At 42.0% G+C, this 17,690-nt stretch overlaps 1 protein-coding gene across 1 annotated transcript; it reads left to right on the forward strand.

Annotated features, from left to right (window-relative positions):
* Nucleotides 1-13,097: 13,097 nt before the first annotated feature.
* chrm4a (cholinergic receptor, muscarinic 4a) lies at nucleotides 13,098-14,573 on the forward strand. Its single transcript, XM_030764664.1, has one exon. It carries the CDS (start codon nucleotides 13,170-13,172, stop codon nucleotides 14,571-14,573), a length of 1,404 nt encoding a protein of 467 aa, XP_030620524.1. The 5' UTR covers nucleotides 13,098-13,169.
* Nucleotides 14,574-17,690: the final 3,117 nt, after the last annotated feature.

Genomic DNA, 17,690 nt, shown 5'->3' on the forward strand with positions numbered 1-17,690 from the left:
CCTGCCACACTGAATATTTATTTTTCCCTGTTTATATAAAGGCCAATAAACTCACTTCCTTCCAGATTAGGACTAGAATGTATATTTTGTCCGTTTAATAGTCATGTGAATGGGGGTAAAGATACTGTTATAGTTTACATGCATATGTGTTTGTGAACGAATTTCAGTTTGTGTATCAGTGTGCGCATACTGCTCCCATAGGTTTCTACGGCAGTTTGGACTGACTAATCTTTGCTACGTCTCGGTCTGATGTGACTTTGACCTTCAAATTCAACTAACCCATTAAAAATTGCCCCTGATTAAATGTGGTCCTGGTGAAATGGAGAAATATGTGAATATGTGAATATATGAATTTTTCATTTTAAGCTTGTGGATTCAGATGGAAGTTTTTATAACCCACTGTGGAAGGAAACATTATTGATATGTAAGGAAACACTTCACAATTTTGCATGCCTTTTTTTTTCTTTTAAGAATTTTTCATTTTAAGCTTGTGGATAACAGTGGAAGTTTTTATAATCCACTGTGGAACACAAGAGTATTGATCTAAAAAACAAACAAGATTAACAATAACAACAACAACAACAACAGCAACAGCAACAAAACCCCCTTCCCTTCTCCGAAGATTATCTCGCTCCCTGTCATGCAGAGACGGGTTTATTTTCACTCTGTTCCTCTGCTCTGGTCCACACCTTGTGCTGGTAGTGATGGGTGTGGCTTAGCATCCCGTGGAATGGGGAGCCCCTCCCACCTCATTGACATGCAAATCCCTGCCTGCAGCACTGTGAGTTCCTTGCACTGCCACTGGGATCCTTGCCTCCAACTCATTTTTGCAGCTTGAGGAATCGGACACACAGAAACCTCATCAAAGCATTTCCATACTTATGACTGCTGGGTCCAGTCCAGAGCCTGTCCCAGTTTACAACTCAATCAAGTGATGAGGGAGGGGTTTTCTTTTCTTTTTATAAACCAGAAGAGACCAAAGAACCATTCCACAGAGATGGCCAACATCTACCTGATGGATTTTTTTTTTTTTTTTAATTTTGAGATGCAGGCTGGTCAGTGGTATCAACCTGGCTTTGCTCTGTCTTTATTTGAGCACTGAAAGCACGAGATGTTTGTGTAATGAGTGTGGGAAATGTGTGGGTAATTGTGTGTGAGATTCTGAGAGGGGTTTCACAGAGGAAAACACTGACCAGAGACCACCTCCAACTCTGAGACCTGCTCAGTCGTCCCCGTGGGAAAAACAGAGGGAAATTTAAAAAAAAAAAAAAAAACAGGGCCTGTTCATTCCATATGGTGCAATGTATATGTGATCAGAACTTCTCCCTCATCTACTGTTGCTTCACCTTAAAGACACCATCACCAGCAGCAACTAGTACAAGTTCTCCATCGTTTACCAACTTCATAAAGCCAAAAGGCCTGGTCTGCTAACAGTTATTCAGGCCTTTGTTTCCAACAAGTGCTCCTCTAAACCATCTAAATTTAACGATTTTTGTCTCAAAGGAATCTGAGAAGATGGGCATCCATTATTGCAGTTATGGTTTAGTAATGGTGTAAGTATCTACAGCGATTCTCCTGTTCTGGCAAGCGGAGCCAAGCTGCGCTGTAACCTAGATTAGAGCGGGGAAAGTGTGCCACAGATGCGACCGCCTGCTTGTGCAACTGCTGGCCCCAGATTTGCTTTATAGGTTTCACTCTGAATGGGCTTTTTGTGGAGGAGAAAGCAATCGCCCGTGGACAGATTTAACACCCTCTGCTACGAGCCCGAGCGCTACATGTACAACCGACTGAAAAGAATGTCAAAGACGGCGATTTTATGACACCTCCCTTTAAAATGGCATTCGACTCATGGCAATGTTCAGCCAAGCTTCTGCCACATCACGCCAGCAGTCACTCCAAGTCATGTTCTCACGCCAGCAATGGTTTGATGTTCAAATCTACATGGATTTCTTCGCTAGGTGGATTTAGCTACGACTTTAGCCACGACTTAAAAAGCCTTTTAAACAAAAGGGGTTTAGTACAGAGTGAATAGTCCCTCCCTAACAGCACAGTGTGAGATTCGACTGTGATCTTCCGCCAGAGGGGTTGGATTTTTCTGCCTCATCTCGTGTGAGACACAAAGTGAAAGCAAGTTAGGCTCTCAAGCTGTCTTTCTCCAGACTTTCATGGCTCATCTAAAACACAGTTCTTCCCTCTAAAGAGGGCGGCATCATAGATATGTTATTGTAGATTTCGTTTGGGGGAGAAAAAAAAAAACAGCTGGGAACATGGCTCCCTCAGGAGATCATTTTAGGCTTTGGACAATGGATCAGATCATTGGTTAGACTGTGAGCCAGAAATCTTGGTTAAGACCACTGGATAAGATCATTGGATAAGGTCAGTAGACAAGATGGTTGGTAAAGATCATTGGTTAAGATCACTGGTTAAGATCATTGGTTGAGCTTAATCATGTGACACTAAACTCCTCAGCCATTACGGGTTTTTTTGGTTTGTTCACGAAATTTACATTTTGAGAGTCAGTGATCACTGTGGTTCCTGTAAGTCTGAGGAGATCAAGGCTCAAATATGATTATGTGTATCCCTGTACATGGGGAGGCAGCAACGTGGTATTATTATATTGACACTGATGTAACCAGATTATTGATTTAAATTGTTTTGGTGAGTCACAGCTGCCTGTTATTAATCTGAATTAACCTTTACAGTGGAATACATACAGGTACTGTGGTCTACTGAGCTCCTATCTATCTATTTATCTATCTATCTATCTATCTATCTATCTATCTATCTATCTATCTATCTATCTATCTATATATATATATATATATATATAAAATATAGAGAAAGCGAGCGAGAGAGAGAGAGAGAGAGAGAGAGAGAGTGAGAGACACTCACAAACACACATACACACGCTCACACACTGGATCTATATACATTTATTCCATTTATTATACATATATTATCTATTTATACTATATTATCCAGTTCCATTTTATATATATGTGTGTGTGTGTGTATATGCACACACACACACACACACACACACACACACACACACACACACACACACACACACAGAGAGAGAGAGAGATAAACTACTGGTTAGTCTTTTGACTCTGGGCTACATTTTTCTCAGAGTAAAACTTGAGCAGTCAGCTGACACAAGCCTAAGTAACATTTGAAGTGGACAGGATGTCATGCAGTCTCGTGTCTCATGCGCTGTCCACAGAATCATCCGTGTTAAACGACTGTACACAGCCTCACCTTCCACTGCGTTCTCACATCATTTAATAAATGCGATGAAACAGGAGGTTCAGGTAGTGCTGGGAAGTCTACCATGCCGCTTGGCGCCGTTCACCGTGGTTTAAAATGCCGGCGGTTTATTTAAGTGTAGCCGTAATTGCTGTGAATTCCATTCGTAGATTTGTTTAACATAAGTTCTAAATCACCATTAAAGAGGTGTGCCTGTTCTGAAATGTGAAATAATTATAACTAATTATGTCTACACCCTCATATACTGTGACTGGAGCCAACAGATGGCACCGCTTCATTAGCTAAAGGCTCTCTCACTTTCTCCCTCTCTCTCTCTCTCTTTCTCTCTCTCTCTCTCTCTCTCACTTTCTCCCTCTCTCTCTCTCTTTTTCTCTCGACCGCTCTCTATCCACGCATATATATATATATATATATATATATATATATATATATATATATATATATATATATATATATATATATACTCTCCCTGTCTTTCTCTCTCTCTCTTTCCACATATATATGCACACACACACACATGCACACACACACACACACACACACACACACACACACACACACACATATATATATATATATATATATATATATATATACATAAACATAATTCTCTCCCCTCTCTCTCCTCTCTCTCTCTCTCTCTCTCTCACATTCTCATTTTTTCATGACAAACAACAGAGTGGATAATGGTGGTAATTGTTAGTGTTCAGAACTGATGCCTGTAATTTGCGGATTAATTAGATGAACATGACTAATTCTGAATGCACTCTGCTTTGGCGTCACTAGGCAACAAATGTCTCCAACACAAAGTCCAGTCTCTGTCTCTCTCTCCATCTCTCTCTCTCTCTCTCTCTCTCTCTCTCCATATGCCTTTCCTCTCTCACTGTCTTCTTTTCTCAAAGGAGATTTACAGTGAAATCCGCGTGGGGTGTTCAGAATATGATAGAAACACCCAATTTCTGCTCCAAAAAAAAAAAGTTCCTACTTTAGCCGTCGTTGATGGATTTTGTCACAGGCATAAGGGCTTGATTGGCTGTAATGCTTCCTGCCAAACGCTGGTGTTGTGCTGTTGATCTGATGGGAGCAGCATACGTTTTCCCGAGCTCTGCTCCAGCCTCACTGTCATTAAGCTGAAACTGCACTGAAGCACATAATTGCCTGACTTTGAGTTGGTGCTATATATAACCTCCACCATGTCATTCATAACAGCCGTTGTCATAACCAGTCTCATGCTTACACCTGGAAATTCATTTCTCGGGATGTGTGTTTGTATATGCCTAACTCTTCCTCGATGATGTTCCCCGTTGTATCATATGCAATATGTCTGAGTGTTGTACATCTTTTTCTTCTCTTTACAGAACTTAAACAGAGTGCTGGTTTAATGACTGAACATGAAGCATTTGAATATGTATGAAACTTATATCCCCAATCTCAGGTCATTACCCCGCATGAACAAATCCAGTTTTTAGCCCTTTTAAAATCAGTTGTTAACCTTTTACGCTCATTGTTTAAATGAGTCTTTGGATTGTGGACAGTGACTGCAAAGCTTCACACAGTGAATCAGTTAGCGTCTGTGACGAAGGCAAGCCAGGGAGACAGCCGCATTTCTCAATCCATCAGAACGGAGATCTGCCCTCATTAAAGCACTAAAAACAGAGGGCGGTGCTATGTGTTCTTTCACACGAAGACTCCGCAGCGGAGGCAGGATGCACTTAGCTCTGAACCCACAATAATCAAAGGGCCGTGTTCGACAGAGCCGTCCAATCAGCCGTGACATTCGCTTTCTTCTCTTCTTCTTCTTCTTCCTCTTCTTCTTCTTCTTCTTCTTCACTTGTGCCTTGATACCTCTCTTTCTCTCTCTCTCTGTATGTGAGTGTGTGTGTTCTTTGTTTCATCTCATGACATTGCCGTAGTTTGACTGTGCAGAGTGTGATGTAGATGAGAAAGAATCAAAGTCCTAATGGGCAAACTGGCATGCTGACGTTTTGGCATACGCCGGCATGTTACACAACAGATCTGCCCTTAAACTACGAGTGTCACAGACTCCCTGAACGTCAGTGTTTTGACATGGTGCAGCCAGTGACAGAGACTCTCCTACCCTCGTCAGTCTGGAGATCATTTTTTCATGCGTTAGTGTGGCGTGGCTGCCAGTAGCTGCCAGCGTCAAATCCGTCAGTTTTATGAAAGATGACAAACATACCTGTCACGCCGGGCATAATGCAAGTCTAAACAGATTGCGTGTTTCGATTTCGGACATATCACGGAAGATGGTGGTGTTGGGGTGGGGGGGAATGGGTGAATGATTTAGTAAGTGGGTTACTTGTTTTGGCCTAGAGTGTTGCCTAAGAGCTAATTGTACCAACACGCCAGGTGCCGATCTCTGAATCGCTGGGAGGGAGGCTGTAACAAATTTACTGTCTCCTCCTAATTTCGGCTAAACGCGCGAATCGAGCGATGCGAGTCGGTTCCCCTCAGAACCCCTGCGAGGAGCCTCCATGAGCTGTTGGCTGTGCTCTGCCGCTTCCTGATTAATGAATGCATGTAGACCGCTTGTCAGGAGCATCTGTTGCTGTTTGGTTGCACCCACACCCAACCCCCTCCACCCCCCCCCCCCTTCCCTTCCGGAAACCTGGAAAATTCCCAGGCGATTTACGGGATTTGCGGGAGAGGTGTTCTGGAAGCCTCTGAGTGGAGAGTGGGTAACTGGTGCTCCGTTTCCCTCAGGCTTTGCACAGACAGAGAGAGAGTGACTGCATTAACCCCCAGAGAGCTGGCGAGAAAAAAAAAACCCCGCACACGTGTGCTCACAAGCTGAGGCGTAGTGAGTTGATGTTATCAGCAGAGCGCCTCTGTATCCCCCAGGAGACCTGTAACCGTCCAATCACACGCATTAGTGCGGGTTCTTATGGTCCATATTTCATTAAGCTACCGGATTTTCTTTCTTTAAAAATGTTTCCATCTGATCAGACGGACATCAAGGTTGGGAATTTGTAGACAATGCAAAGTCGACTTACAGCGTGTTGTATACCCACTGCATCGACCAACCTGGTCTTACGAAATCTTACGAACCGAACAGTATGAGGGAGTGCCATTGGATGCACTGTCTAAATGATCCTGGTGAATGAAAGACAGTAATGCACTGGACTGGTGTGTGGAGGTCAGCCACTGGTGGGCCTGCCTAAAATCTATCTGAATTGGATTTTTCTTGTTTGCATCTGTTTTTTTTCTGAAGCAGCCTTTTGTTCTCCTCATGGCTAAGCAAAGTGTTTTTTTTCTCCCCGTGGCATTTGGGAGAGTCGTCGTGTTTTACTGCAGGTTTGAAGTGTTTTGGTTGGGAGAACATTACTCTCCTCTTTAAGTCTAAATGTAGAGCAGATCTCTTGCATCCTTCACATCAGGCCGCAGGAGGAAAGGAACTTGACGGCACCAGCGTTTGGTCGGCCATCACATTTATGTCAGTGGTATTTATTACACTAATGATGATCTCTGTTTACACGCTACTGCACTCATTATGTCACGACCCAACAAACAACCTCAAATAAATAAATAAATAAATAAATAAATAAAATAACGCTAATAATAATGAAAAAGCCTCCGACTGCTAAACACCCCCAGAGGCATAGCCGAGCGGTACCAGTAAATTATTTAGAAGTTGATCAGATAGAGTTTTATTTTTTTTAATCTTACTTTTTTTTTTTTTTGCCTTTGACGGCTGATAATATATAATGTATTCTCACTCATGTGAAATTGATGCCCTGTAAATGTATATATAGCCCAAGAGTCTTTCTTTTCTTCCATTATTGATACGTGTTGATGGATATTTCATAAGGGTACGATATGGATGTTGAGGGCTTTGAGCGGGGTCTTATACACTGACATGAATATTTAGTTAATACAGGAGAAACCAGTTCAGAGAGAGAACCACCACCCCCCCCCCACCCCCGCTGCTTACCCCCACCTCAGAGAGTGAGGTATTCAGTGGCTGCTCTCAGCTGACTAATGTTGATGGCTGTTAGTAGCCTGAGTGCAGATACGCAGCAAGTCTGGCATGGTTGTCACAAGATATCAAATTAAATAAATAAAAATAAAAGGAGGTCTCTAGTGCACTTGGTTGACAGAAGATGGGATCCTGGCCACTGTTCAAACTGTCAGAGATCTAATCTCTGGTGGTTCAATTTAGAGTCAGAACACAAAACAGCGCCATGCTGCCTCTGTATTATACCCTACAATGAACGCAGTATAATCATATTTCAATGTAATCTGTTTCCTGCAGTATCAGTGTGAATGACTCGTGATGAAAGCATTCTTGTCCATAAACATAGGCTATTTCAAAATTCTAATCTACTGTAACAGTAGGATGACAATGCATATTAAATGCTATATACCACACAGGTATGGAAAATGAGATAGGTGGATGGCTGTAGAGTTTCTCTGACAGGAGACTAATACATTCAGTCGGCTGATTGTACAGTCACACAACAGATTTCAAAGCCTTTGATGTTGGCTTCCAGTAAATATGAAAATCTATGTTAAATAATGTTCTTGGAAAGCGAAAAATTACTTTGCTTTTATGCAGGGTTAGCAATTTTATTGCAATTTTGCTTTTAAATGACTAATAAAACATTTTTGAATTGACAATTATCATCCTAATTAAACATCAGCCGCTAATTTATTACTCAACTTGTAGGTATTCATAAACATGAATAAAATATTTGAGGATCTTTAATAATTTGTTTGAAGGGGCCGTGCACTGTGCGCACAGGCAGTCAGGAAATGTAGGAATGAGAATCAGGTTTAAAAAAAAAAAAAACCAAACAAACAACAAAAAAAAAAAAACCAAGAGTGTCACGGCTAATATCTGGAGCAGAGCAGACACTTAGCAAACGCTGGCCAGGTTAGCATGCCATCCTCGCGTTTTTTTTTTTCCCTCTCAAAATCATTCAGTTATTTCAGACTCATTTCCTTCCTCTGGCAACAAACAACAGACAGTCCTGATTCAAGGGAGATGTCCATAACTCACCGACGGCGGTTATTGTTAATTTTCTATCACCAAATATAGCCAAATACTTTGGAGGGACATTGTCATTGTTTTATGGCTACGAGGCTACGAAGAGTCCAAAATGATTCCCCACACATTGTAGCTCTCTTATTCTTATTCTGCAACTCATGTTTCATAAAGTTAATAAATGAAGTCACTGTCGACGGTAGTCCAGGAGAGCCAGATTGTACACAGATGGAGAGATTGACAGAGAGAGAAAGAGAGAGAGAGAGGCCAGTGCTTAGCACGTGTACAGACGTGATCTAACGCTGTCATTTTGTGGGGTTTAAACTGCACACCCATCTGGTGCAGGAACACTGCCTACCTGTTCCTGTCTCTAAAGAACACAGGATCCCCTCTCCACAAACTTTCTCTCATCACCATCTGCTCTGTCTCAGCCTGGCAAAGTTACTGCTTCACTTGAATACAGATGTTTCCTGCATGGATCTTATCTCAGGCTATTAAATCGATGGATGCTGTAAACTGTGTGTGTGTGTGTGTGTGTGTGTGTGTGTGAGAGAGAGAGAGACAGAGAGAGAAGAATGATGTGCAAATCGACTGCTAGCGAATCTATGCTCTGTTTTTCTGACCATTCTTCCGTTTAGAAGTCCTCTCTTTGCTCTTCACTGACTGATAGTATCTGAGGATAGAGCGGCCCAGCGCGCATTCTGAGTTGTGTGGGTTCAAAGCGTCAACGTCGCCCCATCACACAAATGTCACAACCGTCTTCAAAGAGCTCATAGGCTCTTACACACAGCCTAGTCTTCAACAAACACACAGGTAACCGCCGGTAAGAGTGAAACACTGTCGACGAAACCACAAAAACAGCGCTGGGTTTCTGGAGCTCGCATCAATTTTTGCATCGTAAAAACAGAGAGCTGATTGCCATTTGAAACCTGATTAAAACCGTCAATTAAAAACCAGATTAGACAAAGGAAAGATGACATTTTGTTGTTGTTGTTGTTGTTGTTCTTGTACATGTGAATGATGTACATTCATGCAGATGTAACGTACACGTTGAGCGAGGTGAGAGAGGTTTTTTCAAATTCCAGTCCAGTGATGATGGTGCATTTGTAACATCACCCCGAACCCACTCGTGCGTCTACAGTCACTTTCTGTTCTCTCTGTTCGAACTCTGCACATTGTGTTCTCAATCGGCAAACGACTGTGAAATATGAGAATGACTCTCCAACCTCTATTTGACAATGGTGGAAAAATGGGTCTGTAATGAGAGCTGACTTCAAATTTAGATTTTTATTTATTTATTTATTCATTCATTTATTCATTCATTTATTCATTCATTTATGTATTTGTCTTTGGTTTTCACATTGTGAAATGTGAAACTGATTGACCCGCTCTCCAGCCGAATTTAAGTCCAGCCACTCTGCTGCTTGATTTGATCTGTCAAAAAAAGAGAGAGAGAGAGAGAGAGAGAGAGAGAGAGAGGTTAATTAATGTTCTGATTTCTGATTTTTTGTGCCTCTTTCTTTATATATATATATATATATATATATATATATATATATTTACTTCATGCAAATTATAGTTTCCCCTTGTGCAGTGTTGTTTTTTTGTTTTGTTTTGATTTGTTTTTTCTGGCAGTATGATAAAGCGTATAAAAACTCATCGTAAATTTGTTCCTGTGTATAAACAGAATATTGAAATAATGAATATGAACTGTCTGAGAAAAGTGGGTCACTTATCTCTCCCTGTCTCTGCTTTAGTCTACGGCTCTCTGAGAACCCGCTCCTCTGTTACGATTATACACTTTCATCATCTGCAAAAAATGTACCCAGAGCTGCTGCGTGAATCACCTAAACCAGCGTTCAGGGTGCCGCTACTCATGGCGTCACACCCTGAGATCCTCTGTAAAGACCTTTCTGTCTTTGGGCTCTGTTCTGATGATATCAGGATGGTTCTGGATATGGTGAAGTATTAGTCTTAAACTACTCTGGTTTATTGCATTACATTAAATTACATTTGTTCATTTTGCAGACGCTTTTATCCAAAGCCACTTCCTCGACAGGCAGAGAACAAAACCAAGCAAATAATGTATAAGTTTTAATGCTCAACAATAACAATAACGTAAGCACAGAGGGTAATGAAAGAACTGATGACCCAGCCCTAACAGAGTGAGCTAAGAGCAGCCAATGAGAACCACTGTATTGTGTGATATCACCATATTCAGTGATAACCACCGATTTTTGCAATGGTGCATTCAGTTGCATGTCGTAAAAATGTACTTATGGGCGTGGCCTCTTATTAAACTCCATGACAATGTGAGAATACCCACAGTGCAACACTCCGTCCCTGAGGTTCTCTCACTGGGATACTTCTTTTTTCCTGACGTTGTCTTTTGTAACATTCTAACATTGTGTGATTACGAAATCGAAAGCTCTTAAACTCATACAGTGTCTGTGCACTGTTGGTTGATGATGTCGGAAGAAATTCACCAACTGCTCTCATTATGATGTCATCACTAGTGACTTTGTTGCATTTATGTTTGTAGAACGTTGTCATGTGAATGTGTGATTCGCGGAGGTTTACTTATGAGTACAGAATTGAAACCGTGTGAATAAACTGCCTCTCTGTCTAAACGGAGCAGGTATTGTTCGTGATAGCCTTAACGTTGTTTTCTTAGTGTCATTTAACGTAGAGCCGTGAACAGAGACTCTGGAGCCTCACAGTCATGGATTCACACACAAACACCTGACTATGTCTTTGTTGAGGTTTCAGCAGAAGACAGGGATGGGACGGTCCCTGTGTCTCTGTGAGCCTCAAACACGGACAGTCACATCAGCGCGTCTTCCTCTGACAGCAACGAAGAAAAGAGAGGAGAAAGTACATTTGATCACTCAGATAAAAGAGGGGGGTGATCAGTGTGTTCGCTGTCGGTGCTGGAGTTTGAAAGGAATCAAAAGGAATTGGTGATATGGAGCTGGGCCCTCCAGAGTGAATTAGCGCCTTTGATTCACGCTGATCTTGTCTGAAGTAGCTTTAACTGATTAGTTATGGACTCAGTCATCTAGAGAATCCCTCTGATGGAGCGTCATAAATCAGCTGGTCTCATGGTGCCACGGAGATGCTGTCCAGGAATGTCTCCTGTGAGGGAGCGCGTCTCATTTAAACACGCGCTTCTGCCGAGACCCATCAGAACACTAACTTATCAGAGTTCAGACAAAGACAGCAAAGACAGCAGACTGTAGATTACTGTAGACAAAGAGGCTGTGCCCTCCATTTTATGGGGAAAAGATCTTTGGTATCCCTCTCTATTGTCAGACTTCGACTCAAACACAGGCCACAGATACACTCTGTCATCTCGCCGGATGCTTCACAGCCTAGCACAGAGATTAGGCAGATATTCAGCAAGCTTACCAGAAGAGGGCGACCTTCAAAAGAAATCATGTCACAAACAGCAATGGGTACAAATACATACACTAACAACAACAACAACAACAACAATAATAATAAAAATAATAATAATAATAATAATAATAATAGTGGCTTTTGCAGAAAGTTGTTGTCAGAGCTGACAGTATTAAACTGTTGGTCTTCCTGTGTTTGATTAGCCCATTTCTTCTTCAATTAATTTAAATATACGTACATATATATTTATATATATGTGTGTGTGTGTGTGTGTAAATATAATGTCTGCCTAATGTCATCTTTCTTTTAGTATCTTATAATGTTCTCAAAACAACATCATCTTAATTTGTCTTAGTGAGATAAGGCATATGGCACACTTTAATAGCACAAAACATAGCGGCATTCATCAGTTACCTGCAAATTAAAAGGGTTAGCAAAAAGGCAGGCTAAAGAAAGAAAGAAAGAAAGAAAGGAGAAAAATTGTATTTTTGATAGAATGATGACGTCATATTACAGCGTCGGTGCCAGCTTGAAGAGTGAATTTGTGACGGGAGTCAGTCTGGGAGCTTTCCTGTCTGAGTTACTAAAGCCAGTTGTTGGGCTGAAGTTCAGCAGTGGTGTTGAGGAGCTCTGTGGAGTGTAAAGTAACACTCCTCCTCTTCCTCGTCATGATGAAACCTGCGGAAATGCTCCTCACTTTCAGTCTTGAAAAGCAACTTGTAAATATTTCATGATGAAGATTCTAATCCCACACACACACACACACACACACATATTCATAACTCAGAGATGGTGTTTAATATTCAGCATATGAAAATTATGCATCATTTGAGCTCAGTTATGTCACAAGCTATCACAATCTTTGGATCTTCATTCAGAACCTGGTCTTAAATAATATATTCACTATCAGAATTTGTGGGCAAGCGAGAGTATCTAGGTTATTTTTTTTTTTTAGTGTTCCTGAACAGCTTAAATAAAGTGACTCTTTGGGTCTGTCTGTATTAGGAGCCATAAACTGTGACAGTCCTGTGATGTGTTAATCTCTGTGAAACCAGAGTGAGCAGATATTTGCACTGTGCGTGGAGTTAAACTGCGCAGGGCACAAAAATGATATTAATCGTTTCCTCGCTAAGTACAATTAACCGTGAAGTCTGTTCAACTCAATTCTGCTGCAGACCCAATTCATGTTCCAAACACTTAGCCTGACTGCTCTTCCTTAGTGTCGCAAGAGAGGCAATGTTTCTCAAGGCGGAACTGATTCATTGCTTTAAGACAGCATTCGCCATGTAAAGAATATATGACTCTGTTTCCTTAAAAAATCGTAAGTAATATGATTTCCTTCATCGTCTCAGGATGGATGTGCTAGCTTTGCTGAAGGGGTAATTTTTTTGTATTTTTCTGTCCTCCTGTCTCAGGCTCCTTGAGCAATGTGTCCGGTGATGCCAATCTCAGCTGCGACAGCGCCGGAGCCAACGCGTCATGCGTGACCGAGGACATGGCGGCCGGGAGCCCGTATAAGATGGTGGAGATGGTCTTCATCGCCCTCGTCACCGGTTCCCTCAGCTTCGTCACCGTGGTGGGCAACATTCTCGTCATGCTGTCGATCAAAGTAAACCGCCACCTCCAGACGGTCAACAATTACTTTTTGTTTAGCCTCGCGTGTGCTGACCTCATCATCGGAGTGTTCTCTATGAACCTCTACACGGTCTACATCATTAAAGGCTACTGGCCGCTGGGTCCGGTTGTGTGCGACTTGTGGCTGGCACTGGACTATGTGGTCAGCAACGCCTCTGTCATGAACCTGCTGATCATCAGTTTTGACCGTTACTTCTGCGTGACCAAGCCCTTGACGTACCCGACCCGGAGGACCACCAAGATGGCTGGTTTGATGATAGCCTCGGCCTGGATTCTATCCTTCATTCTCTGGGCTCCCGCCATCTTGTTCTGGCAGTTCTTGGTCGGCGAACGCACGGTCAAAGAAGGCGAGTGCTACATTCAGTTCCTCTCCAACCCTGCTGTTACCTTCGGTACAGCCATCGCCGCGTTCTACTTGCCCGTGGTCATTATGACCGTGTTATACGTCAACATCTCTTTAGCCAGCCGCAGTCGGGTGTCCAAGCAGAAGCCCGAGGCCAAGAAGGAGAAGAAGTGTCTGAAGTCAGGCGGTCTGCTGAAGAGCCACATCCTCAAACAGAACAACAACAACCAGTCTCCACCCAAACCCAGCCTGGACACCTGCAGCACTGCGGACACGGTGAAGAACGGTAAGCTGGACGAGTCCGTGGTATCCACCAAGGCCGAGTCCAGTGTCCAACCGGAGGAGAAGGAAAGCTCCAACGATTCCAGCACCGCCAGCATCGCGCCAAAGGAAACCAAGGAGCGAGCCAACAGCGAGGCCACGTCGGAAGGAGGGCTTGCCCCTACACCCGCCGCGCCCAAACTCAACCCAGCGTCCAAGTGGTCCAAGATCAAGATCGTGACCAAGCAGGCCGGGGACGAGTGTATCACCGCCATCGAAATCGTCCCACCAAACAGTAGCGGAGAACCCCGCTCGATCCCGGTAAACCGCCCCCGAACGGTGGCGCGTAAGTTCGCGAGCATCGCCAGGAGTCAGGTGAAGAGGAAGAGGCAGATGGCTGCGAGAGAGAAGAAGGTAACAAAGACTATTTTTGCCATCCTTCTAGCCTTCATCATCACTTGGACGCCCTACAACGTGATGGTGCTGATCAGTACGTTTTGTCAGTCCTGTGTCCCGGACACGGTGTGGGCCATCGGCTACTGGCTCTGCTACGTCAACAGCACCATCAACCCAGCCTGCTACGCCCTCTGTAACGCCACGTTCAAAAAGACATTCAAGAACCTTCTGATGTGCCAGTATAAGAACATTGGCACCAGATGAGGTGGCGTCAGTTTTGGCCAGTCTTTGAAATAAAAAAAAAAAACCAAACAGACAAATGAAAAAGACTCAGAGACACGAACTGGCAGAGTGCGAAAAGTGGTAACGTTACCGGCTACTGCCGTTCGCTCAGCGCATTGAAGCCAGAGCCTGGAAAGCACTGGAAGGTATCACAACATACCTTGTGAGGCTTTCCTGTCCCATGGAAAATGGTAAGTGATTGCATTGAGCAGTGTTGTCATCCTAAGTGTACTCCACGACAGGGAATGGTCATATTTGGTCGTCGCCTTGGTCTTCCTGTTTGGATGTTGGCTGGGCTGTGAACTTGGACCCTGGCTACTGCGGCACTCCCAAAGCAATCAGATGTTACAACTGACCATTAAGTGAAGACACTAATCCAAATAAGCACATTGAAATGGTTTCTGATGACCTGTCTTTCACACCAAAACTGTGCAGTAGCGACTGAGCGTCATAAATGATTAAGACATGGCGCGTGCATCTGTGTTTGCGCTAAAGGATTGCTCCAGTACGTTACTTGGAAAACCAACAGCACAAAAGCATTTGAATTCAAACCTCCTTTTTTTCCCCAGCTGCTCCAAAACTCAAGACCATTTCTGAAGATGATTACAGAGTCCAGCAATACAGAAGGACACAACAACAGAGATTTTTGTGGGAGTGATGGAAAGACCAGTTCACTTCAGTTGTCATAGATCATTACAGATAAGGGGGTCTGAAGGACAAAGTCTACTACATGATGTGTGTACAGAAAAAAAAAAATGTATAAAGGTTTTCTACTCCGTGTCCTTATTTGTCCATCCCTGAGAACAATGCTCTGTTCACTAAGCACTGCACTTGCTTTGCCTCCTTTACACAACCCTGCCCCTCACATCTGCTCAGCGAGGAAAAGAGAAGACAAATGCTTCAGTCACTGAAAGACCCCATCAATCACGCAGTTCCTCCTCGTTTTCCGTGTCCAGGACACCATATTTCACCCAGAGACCATAACGCGGACGATCTACCTAAACCGTATCCTCACCATGCTGTATTCCCGACCTCGTTTGGTCATTCGGAATAATCCGGAACCCTCACGGTGCCCAAAGGTGAAAAAAAAAAAAAAAAAAAAAAACATTTCTCACGTTTAACCTTTTGTTTGGCCATGAAGGACATTCAAACATGATTGTTGCTAGGTTGACTGGAATAAATTATGATATAATTTATTTGGACTGCTGCCCATATGGGCGTATGTGAATACTGTGACCTGTTTATGCTTATATATGCTCACTTAAAAGTACCCTTTTTCTCTTGCATTTACTATCTGGATGTTTGTACTATTTCTCTTGTATTTAGTCAGTAATTTACATGTGATTTTACAAATTAAATATACAATGTATTGCTGTCTGTATGCAAAACTACATATATATATATATATTAAAAAAAATACATATATATTTCTCATTTGTTATGAGTCAGGAGACTTTGGGGGCTAACAGGACATGAGCTGTATATTTGTTTGGAAATGTTTATAAGTCATTCAGACCTTAAGCATTTGTAGCCCATGTACGACCATTGGCTCCCTCGTCATGCAGTGGGGTTTAAAGCCACCTGTCAATAAAACTGCGGAAAAGGAGAAAGAGTCTGATCTCATTCATTGAGTGAATACTCATAAGATACACAAACAGCTTGTGTTTTTCAGATCTGGGTGAGATCTGGATCCAGGATGGCTGTGATAGTCGTGATATGAGCTAGTCTTGTCCTGGTAAATTTCATGTTTTTAAAAGGTCAAAAATTCTGGTCGAGGTGAATTAATAACTGCTTTTGTAACTGGTGGAGTTAGCTGGATAAAGATCTTAAAAAGAAAAAAGAAAAAAGACAGAGACTGGTGGTTTCTTTTTTTTTTTTTTTCAGCTTAAGGAGAAGTAAACGTGGCAGAAGTGGGCTGTTTCGGCCTGTTTGAAATATGGGCTCATTAAAACGATTACCTCTACGTTTGTCAGCTCTTCAAACAGTCTTTTTGATCAAACGCTTGGATTTTAGTTGTTGTATTTTTCATCAAAAACGTTCGTTTTCAGTAAAAAAAACATAAAACACACTCAAACCTACACTGATTTACCATGCCATTCAGTGATGACAGCTGAGTCGAAAGTGAATTCTACCACAATAATGATTCTTCAAAGGGATAAAAAAAAAAAAAAAAAAACGTTTCCATTGTGTGTGAACTTGTTGCTATTGTTTTCCCAGGATGATTTCTGATTGTATCTTTGACTGAGACTCTGGGCTGTTTGTCGTTTTCTTTTCAGCTTTAGTTAAAATAAAAAAGGCTCATGCTAATAAATAGAATTTGGAAGTGAACATCGGAAATTTATTATTCATTGTTGTTCAGAATCGTACAAGCTGGCGTAATCATTATGACAGTACAACAATTTAAGGATAAAACCCCGTCATACAGGAATGTGTGTAGGCCTACTTAGTATCCTGGAAAATGTAACTAGTTACTATGACAAAAATGTATGTGTAATTCCATACTGCACTACTGTATGAACATCAAAATCACTTACGGTCCACTCCGAGCTACAGGACGTTTGTGTTTTTCATCGAAAACCCTCGAAAATGTAATTTAACAATTAAAAACACAGTCAGAGCCAATCTGATTTTTGTCTGTCATTAACCGTGGTGGCTGTGTTGATGGTGAATCTGGTCAAACGATTTTTAAAATGTCAAATTGTCTGGATTACAAAAAAGAACAATTTTAGGGTCTTACATGTGGTGTATAAGGGTTTTATTATGGTTTTCTCAGGGGCATGATGAAGCAGCAACCTCTTCGATCAGTCTTAAAAACACGAGGTAAAGCCGTTTGTACTGGGTCAACCCGAAATTTTTACTCATTGATATACTTACCGGATTTTACAATCCAAGTTAGAATATTGGTAAATATTGAAATGACACAGCAGAAAAGTTATGACGATGTTGATGTTTTTCTCCATTTCTGTCAGCGCTAAGATTTGTCTGTGAAGGGTTTACGGTTAATTTTTTGGGGGTTTAAGGTAAACTGAATAAATTAAATAGTTAACCTTTATTGTAGCTCGTTTGCTTATATGATTGTGGAGAAAATGCAAAGTTTTA

This window comes from Chanos chanos, chromosome 2, assembly GCF_902362185.1.
Source record: "Chanos chanos chromosome 2, fChaCha1.1, whole genome shotgun sequence".
Lineage (NCBI taxonomy): Eukaryota > Metazoa > Chordata > Actinopteri > Gonorynchiformes > Chanidae > Chanos > Chanos chanos.

Excerpts from the sequence above, each read along its gene's own strand:
- chrm4a (XM_030764664.1), top strand. The coding sequence starts at position 13,170 with ATGGCGGCCGGGAGCCCGTATAAGATGGTGGAGATGGTCTTCATCGCC.